Source organism: Microcaecilia unicolor, chromosome 8, assembly GCF_901765095.1.
Source record: "Microcaecilia unicolor chromosome 8, aMicUni1.1, whole genome shotgun sequence".
In the NCBI taxonomy this organism is placed as follows: domain Eukaryota; kingdom Metazoa; phylum Chordata; class Amphibia; order Gymnophiona; family Siphonopidae; genus Microcaecilia; species Microcaecilia unicolor.
Window position 1 is genome coordinate 78,276,709 of NC_044038.1, and position 16,353 is coordinate 78,293,061.

The 16,353-nt window shown below is 43.6% G+C and overlaps 1 protein-coding gene across 1 annotated transcript; it reads left to right on the forward strand.

The window, feature by feature from the left end:
* The first annotated feature begins 703 nt into the window (after positions 1 to 703).
* LOC115475856 (chemokine-like receptor 1) lies at positions 704 to 11,975 on the forward strand. Its single transcript, XM_030211900.1, has 2 exons — positions 704 to 1,042; positions 9,476 to 11,975. The coding sequence occupies exon 2, from the start codon at positions 9,484 to 9,486 to the stop codon at positions 10,618 to 10,620; it is 1,137 nt and encodes a 378-aa protein (XP_030067760.1). The 5' UTR covers positions 704 to 1,042; positions 9,476 to 9,483; the 3' UTR covers positions 10,621 to 11,975.
* The last annotated feature ends 4,378 nt before the right edge of the window (positions 11,976 to 16,353 follow it).

Sequence of the window (16,353 nt, forward strand, 5' to 3'; positions counted from 1 at the left end):
CTTGATAGTATCAAGGCAGTCTGTAAGACAGGGATTCCCAGACCTATCCTGGAGGAACCCCAGCCACTCAGGTTTTCAGGATATCCATAATGATATGCTAAAAGCTAGCTATTTTCCAGTTGTAGCGCTAACCTGACGGTAATCAGCAGTGCCGTGCGCTACCCGGTTACCACTGATTAGCATAGGAGCCCTTACTGCCAACCTCAATGAGGGGTGTTAAGTGCTCCCCCTCCCCATGGACATGCGGTAAGTGAAATCTTACCACGTGCCATGTCATTTTTTGGCTTTTTTTACCTGACTGCAGTAAAAGGGCTGCAGCACGCAGCAAAAACAGCCCTCACTACAAGCTCAGGGCCCTTTTCACCACAGCTTGGTAAAAAGACCCTCAGTTTTTACATTTAGGAGATTAAAGCTAGATGACCTTTCTCCTTTTCTGCAGCATCCTCTGCCATTACAGTACTGAGACCTCCGTGTACTGCCAATGAATCTCTCTCCTGCATCCAGAAGCCCTGGCAAAACTCCCAGAGCACCTCAGTCTTGCCCTCCAGGGCCACTGCTGAGATCACCCAACATAGCTCTGCCAGTCTTGCTGTGCAGCACGCCCTGTATTGAACCTCTTTTGAACTGAGACAGCTAAGTGTGCCAAACTGCAGTGGCTTGGTAAGGGGATGATCTATGATCTATGATTCAGGAATGGCTGCATTGTATTTCTCTCCCTCTCTCTCTAAATTACAGACTCAAGCTCTGTAAACCAATCCTTGGTGGACATGCCCAGGCTCTTTACATTTTGTAGAAGTAACATGGAGTGGTTTGTTTTGGGGGGCTTCTTTTCTCTCAGTCTCCTCCTGCCCGGCTATCCCGCCTGCTCCCTGCCTCGCTTGGCAGATGCCTGACTAGTGCTTCCAGCTGAATCCTTGCCTTTGGGAGCATTCAGCAGCACCGTGCCGCTCTCTCGTCTCCAGCCATTGCCTGAAGTTACAGAAAACTTTGTGTCAGAGCAGAGCGGTCAGTGGGAGAGACCTACAGCCAAGCAAAGAAGAAGGTAAGTCATTTTTTTTAGACATTAAATGAATAAAGGCCAAAATCAGTTGCTAACAGTATTAGGGAAAGAAAAGCACACATTAAATAACACAGAACACAAGACAGACAGAAGCCACTTAAAGTGAGATAAATATATCTGACTTGGTAGAGCTATTTTCTCTTTATATATATTGAGATGTATTTACATTTTCCCAGCCTTAGACAAAGAGCAAATCTCCTCTATTACTACACTAATTAATGCTGGCCTAAGAGAAAAACAGACTTTCAGAACTTTTGTCAGGGTATATACATGCATAGATTGGCAGAATGTGGTTAAGTGGGGGGAGGGGTTATTCTGCCTAAAGCTACAGTACATTGTACTTTTACAATGCAGAGAAATTTGGCCACAATTAAAAGAGACATTCCAGGGCTCTGGTATAATAACTCCATGCATTGAAATTTGTTTGCCAAAACTTATGATGTAATTGACACCCTGATAATACACAACTTCCACTATCCTTCTGAAAGTATTAAAGTTAAAGAGATGTTTTATGCATGTGTAACTTTGCAGGTAGATGTTCTCCTGAAACTTTACCCAAAATGGCTCTAGACTCAGTGAAGGGAAGGTCTCATTTGCACACACACTGATTACAGATTACATCTTGAAGGGGAAGGCAGTTTTCCTTTATCACTACACACTACCTTGAGGGAAGGACAGATCTCCTTTATCAGTACACACAGTAACTCCAGCCTGAGAGGAAGGCAAGTCTTCTTTATCATGGTACACTGTGATTCCAGCCTGAGAGAAGGGCAGGTCTCCTTTAACTCTACACACAGGGCAGACACAGATTCCAGTCTGAGGAAAGGCAGGTCTCCTTTATCACTACATATATTCATTCCAGCCTGATGGAAAGGCAGGTCTCCTTTTTCATTACATGCACAGATTCCAGCCTGCGAAAAAGACAGGTGTCCTTTTTCATTACACACACAGATTCCAGCCTGAGGGAAAGACAGGTCTCCTTTATCATTACACACATAGGCTGCAGCCTAAGGAAAAGGCAGGTCTCCTTTATCATCTTATCATTACATGCACAATTATAGCCTGAGGAAAAGGTAGCTTCTTTAATACCATACACACGGATTCTGACCTGAGGAAAAGGCAGGACTCCTTTAATATTATACACACTGTTTCCAGCTTGAGAGAAAGACAGGTCTCCTTTATCATTGCACACAGAGATTCCAGCATGAGGAAAAGGCAGGTTTCCTTTATCATTAAACACACAGATTCCAGCCTGAGGAAAAGGCAATTCGCTGGTAGTCTGAGGAGCTACATAGGAGTTTTTCAATTTGTTAAAACACAAACATTTCCTCAAAAATGAAACCCATTTAGAAAGATAAACCTAGTTCATAAAGATCTTATGTAGCCTTGAAGTACTGAAATCCCCATTTTGCTGTGTATGCTAGTTCCAGTTCTTCCGTTCAAGCTGTGCCAACAGCTGTGAACATCCCAGCATCAGATTTAAGCAGTGTCAGGAATTCGTGGGGGCTTGAATCATTACATGTTATATGATTTCTGGCTGCAATATAGAAACTAGAGCCTTTTCAACCATTATTAAATGTTGCTGACGCATTGTATCTCACAGATCGAGCAAAAATGTTGCTATCAGTCCAAAACAGAGAGCATATTAGAAGCTGGAAACTTTAATACTGATATCTGAAAGAGTCAGGGAAACTTTATGAAAATATAAGAAGATAAGCATAGCCATACTGGGTCAGACCAATGGTCCATCTAGCCCAGTATCTTGCTTTCAACAGCTGCCAAGCCAGGTCACAAGTACCTGGCAGAAACCCAAATAGTAACAACAGTCCCTGTTACCGATCCCAGGTCAAGCAATGGCTTCCTCCATGTCTCTCTCAATAGCAGACTATGGACTTTTCCTCCAGGAACTTGTCCAAGCCTTTCTTAAACCCAGATATGCTAAACTCTGTTAATATAACTGTTGTTAATTAACTCCTGGTTGCCCTTGAAGAACAGGAGATCCATAGGTGTGTGCCAGCTGCTTTCTTTCTCTGGATATTCACAGAGGCTACATGTAAGCATCCCTTGAAGCATTTCACACTGATGCCACTGACATGGAAATCGGGAGGGAAGGGGGTTATAGGCCTTTTTCAGCTTTATTTCTCAGTAGCTGCTCTGTATGTCATCAGTGAATCTACACATCTTTTAGCTGCTCTTTCTCACTGCAGGGCCGCACCCTGAGAGATACCACTGAAAATGAAGTTTGTGTTCCACTTTCTTTACTGAGTTATATACAAATAAAAAGAAACCAAAGATCCTTAAAACAACAGAGGGATACAATACAAATGGTTGTAGTAATGTGTGCGCTAAAAAAGGGATAAAAAAGATTTAAAAGGTAATTCCATGAGCTGGCACTGAAATGTGGGCACCAACTGTTTATAGAATAGTGGTGCTTATGGGCATGATTTGTGCCAGTAATTGGCAGTTGTGTACATAAGTACTACAGTCCCCCCCCCCCCCCCCCCCCGATATTCAGCTGGCAGCAGGCAGCGTGGTTAGCTGCTACCACTGGTTCTGATACCAGATATTCAATGCCGGGCCATTTCCGGTGACCGGCAATGAATATCCGGGAATTTTTTTGGCCAGCTCTAACTTAATCAGCTATGTCAAGGTTGTTCAACCTTGGCCCTTGATAGGTCGGGTTTTCAGGATTTCCCCAATGAATATGCATAAAATTTTTTCTATGATCAGAGCTTATACCAAATGTTAATAACAATTATTATCACTATAAAAATATAATTTAAATATATGTGAATAGTGCTTAGAGCCAGGTGCCCATTGAAATGAGGACAACCAACCATCCCATCATCGCATTTCACAGTTCCTACCAAAGTCTTGATTGAAAAGATGTTCTGTTGCATTTGCTGTGAAACTGTGATATCAATGTCTTATTAAGGTCCCAAACATCCAAAATTCAATAATGCTATAGTTCTTCCATTCAAACTTATACAGCAACAAAACAAATCCAGCTTATCTGTTGTAAAACCTCTTATCCAGTTCTCCTTCTCAGATGAAAAAATCCAGCGCAATGGGTGGCAGAACCGGTTGGCCTTGTATCTCCAAGTAGGTGAACAAATTCATAGCCCTGACACAAGCTGTGATTCTCAGAAATGGTGGTGCCCAGGCCCTGCCCAGTGCATTCTGGGATGCACTAGGCAGGGCTAAACATCATATAAGGAATTTTTTTCCCTTATATGATGTTTAGCCCTGCCCAGTAAATCCCAGAATGCACTGGGCAGGGCTTGGGCACCATTTTATTCCAGGCACGCCCGGGGCAGGATGGGGGAGACATTGCTCCTGCCCTCCTGCCTCCACCTTGTTGTAAGGTGAGGTGAGTGACGAGGGTGTGGGTTGGGTGCGGGAGGGCGGGAGGGGTGTGTATGCCTGCACAGGGGAAGGGGTTTGGTCCACTGGACCACCAGGAAAATTTTCTTAAAATAGGTTCCGGGGTCACAGAGGGGAGGGGGGTGTTGTGCTCCATTGGACCACCAGGGAAAATTTAAAAGATAATTCAGGTGGGGCACCGGGTGAAGTGCATAACTTAATTGGTAACTAGCTAATCAGCGCTGTCAATTGGATGTTAACAAGCAATTATCAGCACTAATTGGTATTAAGATTTACACGCACAACTCGCTGAGGGCATTAAGATTTACGTGCCAGCTTGGAACTACCACGCAGCTACTGTGTGCCTCGGGCGGTAATTTCATTTTTCACGCATGCTCAAAACATGCAGTAGAAAATATTTTCTATTTTCTACCACGAGGCGTTTAACAGGCAGTAATCGGCAGTTTACGTGTTCTGGCCACTTACTGCTGGCCACTTACTGCCCGGTGCTCCTTGAAACAAGGTGCCAGGAGCTCTGAAAAACGTTGGTGCCAAGAGGACAGCTCCCCCCTCCATGGAGTCAGTGATGATGCAACAGCATGCTCAGAGCTGGTGGTGGGAGGCAGGACTGGTAGTTGGGAGGCGAGGATAGTGCTGGGCAGACTTATACGGTCTGTGCCAGAGCTGGTGGTGGGAGGCGGGGTTGGGAGGCGGGGATAGGGCTGGCCAGACTTATACGGTCTGTGCCCTGAAGAGGACAGTACAAATAAAAAAGTAGCACATATGTTACTGCCTGGTTAGCGCATGAGATCTTATCGCTAAGTCAATGGGTGGTAGTAAGGTCTCAGACCGAAAACGGACACGCGCTGGTTTTAATTTTGCCACACGTCCATTTTTATCCACAAACAAATGCCTTTTTTCCAGGTACACTGAAAAATTGACCCGCCCGCATCCAAAACATGCGCCTACACCTACGCAGGCCACTTTTAGGCGTACCTTAGGCCCCTAAGTGTATTCTGTAGCATGGTGTGCTTAAATTCTAAGTCATATAATTGAAAATGCTATGTGGCCATGGGTGGGGCATGGGTGTTTCTAAAATCCATATGCTTTGTTATAAAATACACCAGCTCTGTGCCTAATTTAGGTGTCAGGATTTATGCCAACCAAAGCATGGTGTAAATGGCCGTGATTAAATTTGGTTGCGTGGAGAGGCACTTGGCTTATTCTATATACTGTGTGGAAATCTAAGTCTATTCTATAAAATATAGACGTGCTTCAGAGAATACGCCTAGGAGTATTTTTTTCCACATGGAATTTTCAGGTTCCTTATATAGAATCTAGCCTTTAAGGGGGAAGTTATCAACATGTACTACTATTAAGACATGTTATTTTACTGTTAACCTCATGTATTAGTAAATAGGTCCCATTGCATAAAATGAGACCTGTGCTAAAATAGCACAAGTTAGTGATAAAATAACCCGTCTTAATGGCAGCCCACATTGATAACTTTCCCCCTTAGTATGACAAGTTTCAGTTTGGTAACTAGAGCTGATATTGTGAAGTCATTATGCCTCATTCCATCAATGCCTAAGGTGTATTTTCAAAGCACTTAGACTTACAAAGTTACAAAGTAACCTGTGAAACTTTGTAAGTCTAAGGGACAGATGCACAAAGCTTACCTTGCTATTAATGTTTGCTTTAGACTGGTTATAGCCAGTCTATAGCAAATGTTATAGGTAGCTAGAAATGCATAAAGGGTTTTCTGTGGCTCTAATGTGTGCCGTTAGCAGCCACTGAGAACCCCATGCAAATGTATTACAATGAGCTCATTAGTAATCAAATGTGTATTCCATGGGATGCACAGCTCCAGAGCAGCCCTAATTTAACAAGCAAATTTTACAGCTGCTCTGGAGCTGTCGGAGAGGAGTGAAGCACAGGCAGGAAGCTATATAGGCTGCCTGCTTGTGCTTCCTACCTCTCACCTCCTGGTGCCCCACCCCTGAATTATCTTTTAAATTTTCCCTGGTGGTCCAATGAAGCACAACACCCCCCTCCCCTCTGTGACCCCGGAACCTATTTTAAGAAAATTTTCCTGGTGGTCCAGTGGACCAAACCCCTTCCCCTGTGCAGGCATACACACCCCTCCCGCCCTCCCGCACCCAACCCACACCCTCGTCACTCACCTCACCTTACAACAAGGTGGAGGCAGGAGGGCAGGAGCAATGTCTCCCCCATCCTGCCCCGGGCGTGCCTGGAATAAAATGGTGCCCAAGCCCTGCCCAGTGCATTCTGGGATTTACTGGGCAGGGCTAAACATCATATAAGGGAAAAAAATTCCTTATATGGTGTTTAGCCCTGCCTAGTGCATCCCAGAATGCACTGGGCAGGGCCTGGGCACCACCATTTCTGAGAAAGCGCTTTCATTTCCACACGGAAATTAAGGCATGATACAGAATCCCAGGAAAGTGGCTTAAAATCTAGTTTAGTGTGCTTTAGATAATGCTGTATGAACAGTATGTCCAGATGTTTTTGAGACTTCTAAGATTTTTAATAAATGAAAGCATTTTGCAATAAATAAAATAAATGTTGCATTGTTAGGCATTTTTAAAGTATAATATAGAGGGCTTCTTTGCAGAGAGCCCCATGTAGTTCTTTAAAGGCTTTTGAGGTCACCATTAATGTTGGCAGTTTGCTACATTCTGTAAGGAGAGACATCATGGGAAGAAATTTAACTGGAATCGTATCAAGTAAGGTTTCTTCCAATTGAAACGAAAATAGTTTTCAACAATAGTAACATCATTAAGACACAAGCCTACCACCCCCACCCCAATGCAGAAGAAAAGCAGTATGGTATTTCAGGAAATCTGGAAAAGTTATTTATTTATTCAATTTATAGCCCACCTATGTCAAGTTGGGCTACAGTAAAAGCATGCAAAATATAATCACATACAGTCAACACTTACTTAACATATCCCTCTCTAATAGACCGAAAAATATGCTGCATTATCCTCATCTATCTCAGCACCCAAACCACTTAAACATCAGGAAAAGCAAATGTGTTTTCAGATATTTCTTAAACTGTTGCAAATTGGTACACAAATTTCGGGAGCTTAAGATTATCTATAGCAAAATGAGGGGTCTTCTTTTTCCATAAAAACGTAGGGGTCCTTTTACCAAACTGTGTTAAAAGGAGCTCTGTGGTAGCGGGGGGGGGGGGGGGGGGGGGGGGGCCGTTTTTCCTGCACACCAGGGCCCTTTTTCCAGCAGTGGGTAAAAAGCCCCCCCCCCCCCCCCCAAAAAAATGGCTATGTAGTAAAATTACTCTTACTGTGTGGCCATTTGGCAGAGAGCACTAACTGCCACCCACTGAGGTGGTGTTAAGGGCTCCCGTGGTATCCTGGCGGTAACCGTGCAGTGCTGCCTGATTACTGCCAGGATAGCACCATAGTAAAAATTCCAAAAATATTTTTCATTGCGCTGGAAATGGCATGTGCTCAAGGCAGAACTACTGCTGGAGGCTGCGTAAGGCCGGCGGTAGTTCCGGATTACCGCATGGCAACCCTTTAGTAAAATGGCCCCTTAGACAAGCATCTACCCATCTTCTGATATAAGGCATCTGGAAAGGCAAAAGGAATCATGGTAAGTATATGAATATGTGTAGGGACAATCAGTGGTGGCCATACCATTAGGCCACCTGAGGTGGGGGCTTCAGGTGACACGCACCAGGAACAGCACTCTCCCTTTCCCGTCTCAACCTTTTATCTTATTTGTTTCTTTTCTCCAAAAGGCAACAGTGGCAGCAATTCCCATAGGCTGCTCTGCCGCCGCCACTGGTCTCTTCTCTCGCTGTGGCCCGCCTCTTGAGATAACTTCCTGTTTCCTCAGAGGTGGGATGCAATAGTGAAGAGGCCAGTGCCGGCAGCACTGCAGCAGGGCAGTTTATGGAAATCGCTGCCACTGCCACATTGTGGGAAAAAAGTAAGGTAAGCACGGGGAAGAGGGTTGAGGAGGGAAGGGAGGAGATGTTAAACCGTGCATGTGTGGTGGCTTGGCTGGCATCTCATCCTGCCTTGGGAAACAAATTGCCTTGGACCACCCCTGGGGACAATCACCATCTTTATGGACATGAAATTTAAACCTTCAAGGGTTTTGCTGCTCAGTTTAGACAGATCCTGTTCAGTGTGGATCCAAATAAACCAAGAGGTAGCCCTGTGCTGGCAGCACATGAAGATGGCATCCTGTTGAGGCTGAGCCAAGCCTGGTTATCCCCAATACATCAGTGGACGTGTGGTTCCTGCCTTTGTTTTTGTGGGACCTATAGCTTTCAGCTCAGGATTAAGAATAGGATCTGGCACAAAGCCTTCATTTGCACCTACGAAGGGATTTTTCTACTGTTTTAAGCTCCCCCTCTCCTCATTTCACCCAGCCTGGTCATTTCAGCAACAGGATCCTTCCAAAACCCTGCAGTCATGGGCATTACATTGGTTCACTAACTGTGGGCATTCCATGATGACAGGGACTGTGAGTATTGCCTCAGCAGCAATCCCAGTTTGGAAAGCAGAAGATATGATCTGGTAATCAAACCCAGTTACTCTGCACAGTACTGCTCCTACTTTCCTTAGAGAAACCATTGATGCAACAGGAGAAAAATCAAAATCTAATCTGTCTCGGCCTGCCCCGATGACTCAGAGGTTGTTGACATTCCTAACCTGAAACACTCAAAACGCTTTATTATGTGATGTCTTTAAAGTGTAATTAAATAATAAATGATGCATCTCCAGAATAATGATAGATTAAACATTATAATTATTACAGATCTCAGAATGTAATTACAGCATGGCTCAAATTAAAATGATGTAGCTACAGTATAGTTACAGCATGCTTAGAATGCAAATAACACTCTTGCTTTTTGAAATACTTCTCTGATCTATCTATCTACGAAAGAGGAGAATTTACATAGCACCTGACACTAACTTTCTCCTAGCTTACATTTATCTTTGTAAAGTAGACAGAATGGATATAATATTATGGTATTATACATATTTCTTCCAGGTGAGAGAATGTCTTCATTGCATGGGATGGAAAATGCCATGCTAAGAACATTACCACCAGACTTGATAACCAATCTGTCAATTAACTGGTATGACTATGATGAAACCGATGAAGAGATAGAGGAAGATTACTCGGAAATTGAGAATTTCATGCATATTTTATCTATGGTGTTCTACAGTGTCGCCTTCCTCTTGGGAGTGACAGGGAATGGCCTGGTCATCTGGATCACCAGTTTCAAAATGAAGAGGACAGTGAACACTGTATGGTTCTTGAACTTGGCCATTGCTGATTTCATCTTCACCTTCTTCCTCCCCCTAAGCATTGCTTATACTGCACTGGGTTTCCACTGGCCTTTTGGGATGCTCTTATGCAAACTGAACAGCTTTGTGGCCTTTCTCAACATGTTTGCCAGTGTCTTTCTCCTGATGGTCATCAGCATTGACCGTTGCCTCTCTGTGGCTTCTCCAGTGTGGTCCCACAACCACCGATCATCAAAGCTGGCTTCCCTTGTTGCTTTGGTTGTGTGGTGTTTGGCTCTCACTCTTAGCTCCCCCTATCTGGCATTCCGGGACACACGTTCTTCACACAATACCTATAAGAACAGCACAGTGACACACTGCTACAATAATTTTGCCTTTTCTGATGACAACAATAGTGAACATATTCAGTATCTGATAGCAGTGAGACACAAAGCTATGATCATAACTAGGTTTGTGTGTGGATTCTTCATACCTTTCATAGTTATCATTGTTTGCTACTCTATCATTGCCCTCAGATTAAAGAAGAATCGACTAGCAAAGAAGAGTAAGCCATTCAAGATAATTGTTGCTGTTATTGTGTCTTTCTTCTTCTGTTGGCTTCCATACCATGTATTCTCCTTCTTGGAAACCACCACCCACTCCTCTCCAAGCTCTGCAATGATGAGGGCAATAATTATTGGGATCCCATTAGCATCCAGCTTAGCCTTTATCAACAGCTGCATCAACCCCATCCTCTATGTGTTTATGGGCCAGGACTTCAAGGAGAAGTTCAAAAAGTCTATCTTGTCAGCCTTTGAGAGTGCCTTCAGTGAGGAATCTGCCCAGACAAGTATCAGTAAGAACAAGTGCAAATCAATTTCTGATGCAGAAACAAATTTTAATTAACCCCTTAATTCATGGCTTGCAGAGTGTGGTTGTGGTGACCAAGACAGAATGCCACACAGTGACCACTGCTGACTGAGGGATCTGCAAATGGATTCCAGTCTGCAAAATTCTTCTTCTTCCCAATATTGGGACTGGCAGACCTTGGTGTGACAAAATACTCTGTTTGTAGATATTGACCAGGTTAGGAGCAGCTAATCATGGCTGGATACTCTTACATCATCTGTATGAATTTTCCTCCTCTTTAGAGAGGGAAGTTGCTTACTGTTCAGCCTGAGTGAGTCATGTTAACTAGTTACAGCATCCCTGTATTAACTCCTTTATGCTTAGTTTGTACAGCTTTATGAGTGCTATATAAAAATAGTGACCATGGCTGAGAATAGTTTACAATGGTTAGGACTATTGAGCATAGCATAATCACAGTCACTTCTAAGGGCAATTCTGTAACAGGGTACCTACCAAATTTACCATACGGAATACTGCCATTTTGTTTACTTAAGCATGTAAGTGGCAGCAAAACACCTAAGAGCTGTTCTGTAAGGGCGCATGCAAGTGGCATAGCACATAGCACATGGGCGGGGCTGCCACTTACACTTGCAACTTACAGAATACAGTAGGTTATGTGCACTCATGCTGCAGTTAAGTGTCTAAATATAAAGTGGACAGATATTGGGCTATGCTAGTATTCTATAATGGAATCTGGGCACCCAGGTGTCGTTATAGAATAGACTCTCACCATGTGGCATTGGGGCACCTAAATGAAGACGCCTATTTGTAGAATTGTCCCTGTTATAGTCCATTCAAAGGTATTAGACAAATAACCATATAAGAACGTAAGATTGGCTAAATTGGGCCAGATTAATATTCCATCTAGCCCAACATCCTATCTTCTACAGTGGTCCAAAGTTGTCAGTAATACCAGCAGACCTTAACCAAAGTATATCTATGTGTTGTTCCCTGAAGACAGGTGAAAGAATTAACAATACTGAATAATTCCAAAATGCATGCATTGTCTTGGGAAACCTTTTCAGATGTGTCTCATATTTCAAGTCAAAAGAATGTCACATAAATTCTCATGATTTTAAAACCTTTATTATATCAAAAAAGAAGAAAGAAAAAAAAAAAAGAAAGAAAAACATTTGTAGGGCATAAGCTTTCTGAGAAGTCATACAGCCTTGACGGTCTATTGTTCTTCTCATCCTTATTAAGCTTCTCCTTCATCTTCTGTCCTGGAAAGTGGTTGGAATCAAAGTTCAGGATGCCCAAGCCTATGTAGAGTACATAGAGTACCGCTGCTGCTCCATGTGATCTTGGGCAAGTCACTTAACCCTCCATTGCCTCAGGTACAAACTTAGATTGTGAGCCCTCCTGGGACAGAGAAATATCCAGTGTACCTGAATGTAACTCACCTTGAGCTACTACTGAAAAAGGTGTGAGCTAAATCTAAATAAATAAATAAATAAATATGTATGCTGAATGCATTGACTAATAATTGTAATAAGATATATATATTGAACACAAATGGCATGCCTAGGTTGGCTGCCACCCGGGGTGGGACCCCACTACATCCCCTGGCACATCACCCTTCCATGGCGCATCACCAATCTCCCTCCCTGAAGCACATCATACTCACCACCTGGGGGTGCACAGAGTAGTCGTGCGACTGTTGGCCCTGCTGGTCCCCTGCCCCTGAACAAGAAGTAACGTCAGAGGGGGCAGGGAACCGGCGGAGCTGACAGCTGTGTGACTGCTCCATGCACCCCCTTGCTGACTGCACCCGGGGCAGACCACTCCCACTGCCTCGCCCTTGTTACGATACTGTTGAATGCTAATTCACAAAAAGGGCAATTCAATAAAGGGCCTAGATTTTGGTGGCAATGGTGTGCACCGATTTATGGAATAGGTGCATTTAGTGCATGAATGACATAAATTGGCATTTATATGTGTATGTGCTGTTTGGGCCTGTCAGTGTTGAGTCTCAGAACCAAAAACCCAACACCTCACCCATACAAATTCCCCAACTGGTTTCTTAGCACTACTGACCTGATAAGTACCAAAAACAACTATAAACAAGAGAAGCTTCTCACATTACCAAAGTTTATTCTTACCCAAGAACATGAAAAATAAGAAATAATAGAAAATTAGAAGCAGCACATAAGAAGCAGGGTAGTGAGGGAACACAAAAGGGGGGGAGCCATGGAAATGGTCACATATTCCTTAGTCTATTGCTTCCAGACCAGGCATTTATATAGGGTTTCTCAGCCCAAAGTACAAAGAACTGATTTTTTCAGGAATAAATCATACAGGATATGTCATTTGTTTGTTACAATTGTCAAAAGGTACATAAAAACATATATTGCATTTCCTTAAAAGATACATCTCAGTCCTTTTGTTAAATAAACACATCCCTAATAAAACAATCTTTATCTTACTTCAAAAGAGTCAGGATTCCGTTCTCACAGACCTTACCCCTGCAATATGTCATTCTCCTTTCCTATCCTGACCACAGAATCTTGTCTCTCTCCTCTGCCAGATGCCCTGCCCCTGTCACATGGAAATTAGTTCTGCAACCTAAAAGTCTCCAATTAGCCTCCTTGGCTTGAACACACTCATGGTAAACAGTGAATGGCATGACTCATTGTCTTTCAATTACCTGGCCAGAGGAAGGGGGTGGGGTACTTGCTGGCCCTGAATACCAAATGGCCTTGTTTATTTCATTGTAATCCACAGAAAAAAAGGGGGTCTTCATACCTTACCGTCTGTAGATTAAGATGAGTTCTTTATATTAAATATATTATATTAAATATTACCAGCACTGGAACTGCAGGGTCTAGGCCTTCATAAGTGCACCTCCACCAACAGTGCTCAGCACTATGCTATAAAATTGGCATACTAGTAGCATGCCCCTGGTTTCTCTATATGACATCCAAAGTTGCACGCTCAACTTTTCTGTGCTTCTGAGATGCGTGCACAAATGGATAATGAGTTCTGAACCATCAAGAATTGGGTGCTAACAACCAATTATTGATATTAAATGGCACTCATTAAAATTTGTCCATGCATCTAGATGCACGCTATTCTATAAGGCACGGGGCCTAATTCCCATGGTGCGTATCTCAAAAGGGGACGTGGCCATGAGCATGTTGGGGGCATTACCACACCTCTCTACTCAAAAGGTTGCACACAGAATTGCAGATTACTGTGTAACTTTGGCACTGGCATTTATACCAGGTTTCAGCAGGCATAGGTCTGGCACCCAACAGTTAGGCGTGGTATCTGAACTAAACTCTATCGGGCTTAGTGATGAATTTTTTTGGAGCCTAAGTTTTGGCACCATTTATTGCATTCCTTCCATGGCGTGTACCAGCAAATGGGTTGTACCAGTGGGTGGAGCATGGGCATGTCATGGGTTTTCCATCTAGCAATGTGCACACCTTATAGGATAGTGTCAGATGTGCACATTGAAGGGGGCACTTAGCTGTGCCCACTTATGTCTGCCATTGACCTGGTGTAAGCTGTCATGCCTAAGTTTCAGTACACCAAAGCAGCTTCACGGTATTATTCTATAATGGTTTAGGCACACCTTAATGCCGTTACAGAATTGGCACTAAGTGCGCTTCTTTGTCGCACCTTCATTTAGGCGCCACTTTATAGAATTATCCCCAGACTGAATTTTTCATTGGTTAAAATGATGAGTGAAAATCAGTGTCAGGTGGCTACAGATCTTCTCCATCCTGAGAAGGCCCCCAGTATGGCATAACCACGGGTGGGCCGGGGCCCACTCAGTTTCTCTTTAGGCCCACCCAGTAGCGACACACATTATTGTGTAGCTGTGAAGCTCCCCATGCCCTGCCAGCTGAAGAGTCCTTTCAGCCTAGAGTTCCACGAGCAAGCAGTCTCAACACTGCAGCACTCAGCAGCATGCTTCCAGCCATTAATGCTGGCACTGCCCCTCCTCCCACCATTTGCACATGTTCAGTTCAGTTGGCATCATCGCACATGCATGGATGGGGATGCTGGTTGAACTGAGCAAGCATGGGGAGGGGGTCATTGTCGGTGTCGGCAGCTGGAAACATGCTGGTGACTGGTGTTTGGATGAGAATTCTCGGACCTCGAGGGACTCCAGAAGATTCTTCATCTGGCAGGGCCTGGAAGTTCCCTCCAGCCAAGTTATCTGTATGGGGGTGGGGGTGGACAAAAAGGAAATACATGGTTCATGTTCACTCAGTCCTTTCCCAGGCCCACCCAAAAGTTGAGGTTTGGCTATGCTACTGCCTGATCTACCCATTTTTCGAGTCATTAATTTTTTCTCTTACTCAAATGAGGCAATATAGTTTAGTCACTGTTTGGGGGTGGGGAAGAAATCCATGCCCTACTGAAAATTGCTCCTCAAGTTTAACTGTATTTCTTCAAAAGCCAAGAATCTAGTTTCTATGGTGTAAGTTTTAAGTGTTTTATGCCTAATGAAAGCTGCACTCTCTGTACTGAGCAGCACTTCACAAGTATATCTGCTATGTGGTGATATTTGCCCTATATCAGTTGCCCAAGGTCATGTTAGTGACCAAGCCAGGGATTAAAACTGAGGCACAGGGAAGCAAAGTGACTCTTGCTAAGGTCATGCAGAGAGAGTGAATGCCAGAGGTGGGATTAGAACTGAGACACCTAGAAATTTTGTAACCCTATGTACTGAGAATTTTATCTGTGGAAACCTAATCCGAAAAACTCTTCAAAATACCAGAGGTTCCCTTGATTGCTACCAATCACAAAACCACTTCCCCTAAAATAGCTGCATCTGCTGTAAACAGGCCTGCAAGAGCTGTGTTGTAAACAATCTTTGGACAAAGAAATTTCATAAATGGGCTGTATGTATCAGTGATTATCTGATGCACAGCACAAGACAGATTTCCGAAAACATTTCTTTCCCCAACCCCTCCCTGCCTACACAAACATAACTACCTGCTAATTTAAATTCCTTTACCTTACTTATTTCAAACTTTCAGCCTGATTTACCAAAGCTATATTCCCAGTCTGTGCCATGGTGGTGCAGGACCATGGAAAACCAGACCCTTCACAGCTATTAAGAGAAGAGATTAAGGGGCTCATTTTCAAAAGATAAAAATGTCTCAAAAGTGGCATTTGGATGTTTTTCTAAAAAAAAAAAAAAAATTCCAAATAGCTTTTTTCAGATTTGGATTTGAGCCTTTTTTCCTGAAGTGTGTCCAAATCTCAAGGGGGCATGTTGGGGGCAGGATTTGGGCGTTCCCAGAACGCGGACATTTTTCTGCCATAATGGAATAAAGCAAAAATGACCAGGGCTAAAAGTTAGATGTTTTGATCTAGACCTGTTTCAATCATATCTAAGTCACAAAAATGTGCCCTAAATGATGAGATGATCACTGGAGGAGTTAAGGCATGACACCCCCATTACTTCCCCAATGGTCACTGACCCCTCTCTCACCCCTCCCCCAAAGATATCAAAGAAACAGAACATACCAGCCTCTATGACAGCTTTACATGTTATGGGCAGTCTATTACAGCAGCAAGCACTGCTGCAGTGCACTGTAGAGAAGGGGACCCAGACCCATATCCCACTCTAACAGTTACACTTGTGGTGGAAAGTGTGAGCCCTCTAAAACCTACCAAAAATCTACTGTACCTACATATAGGTGACATCTGCAGGCATAAGGGCTATTGTAGTGGGGTTTTTAGTGTGGTTTGGAGGGCTCACCATTCAAT

Bases quoted from the DNA above. Each gene is read 5' to 3' on its own strand.
- LOC115475856 (XM_030211900.1), top strand. From the start codon at position 9,484: ATGTCTTCATTGCATGGGATGGAAAATGCCATGCTAAGAACATTACCA.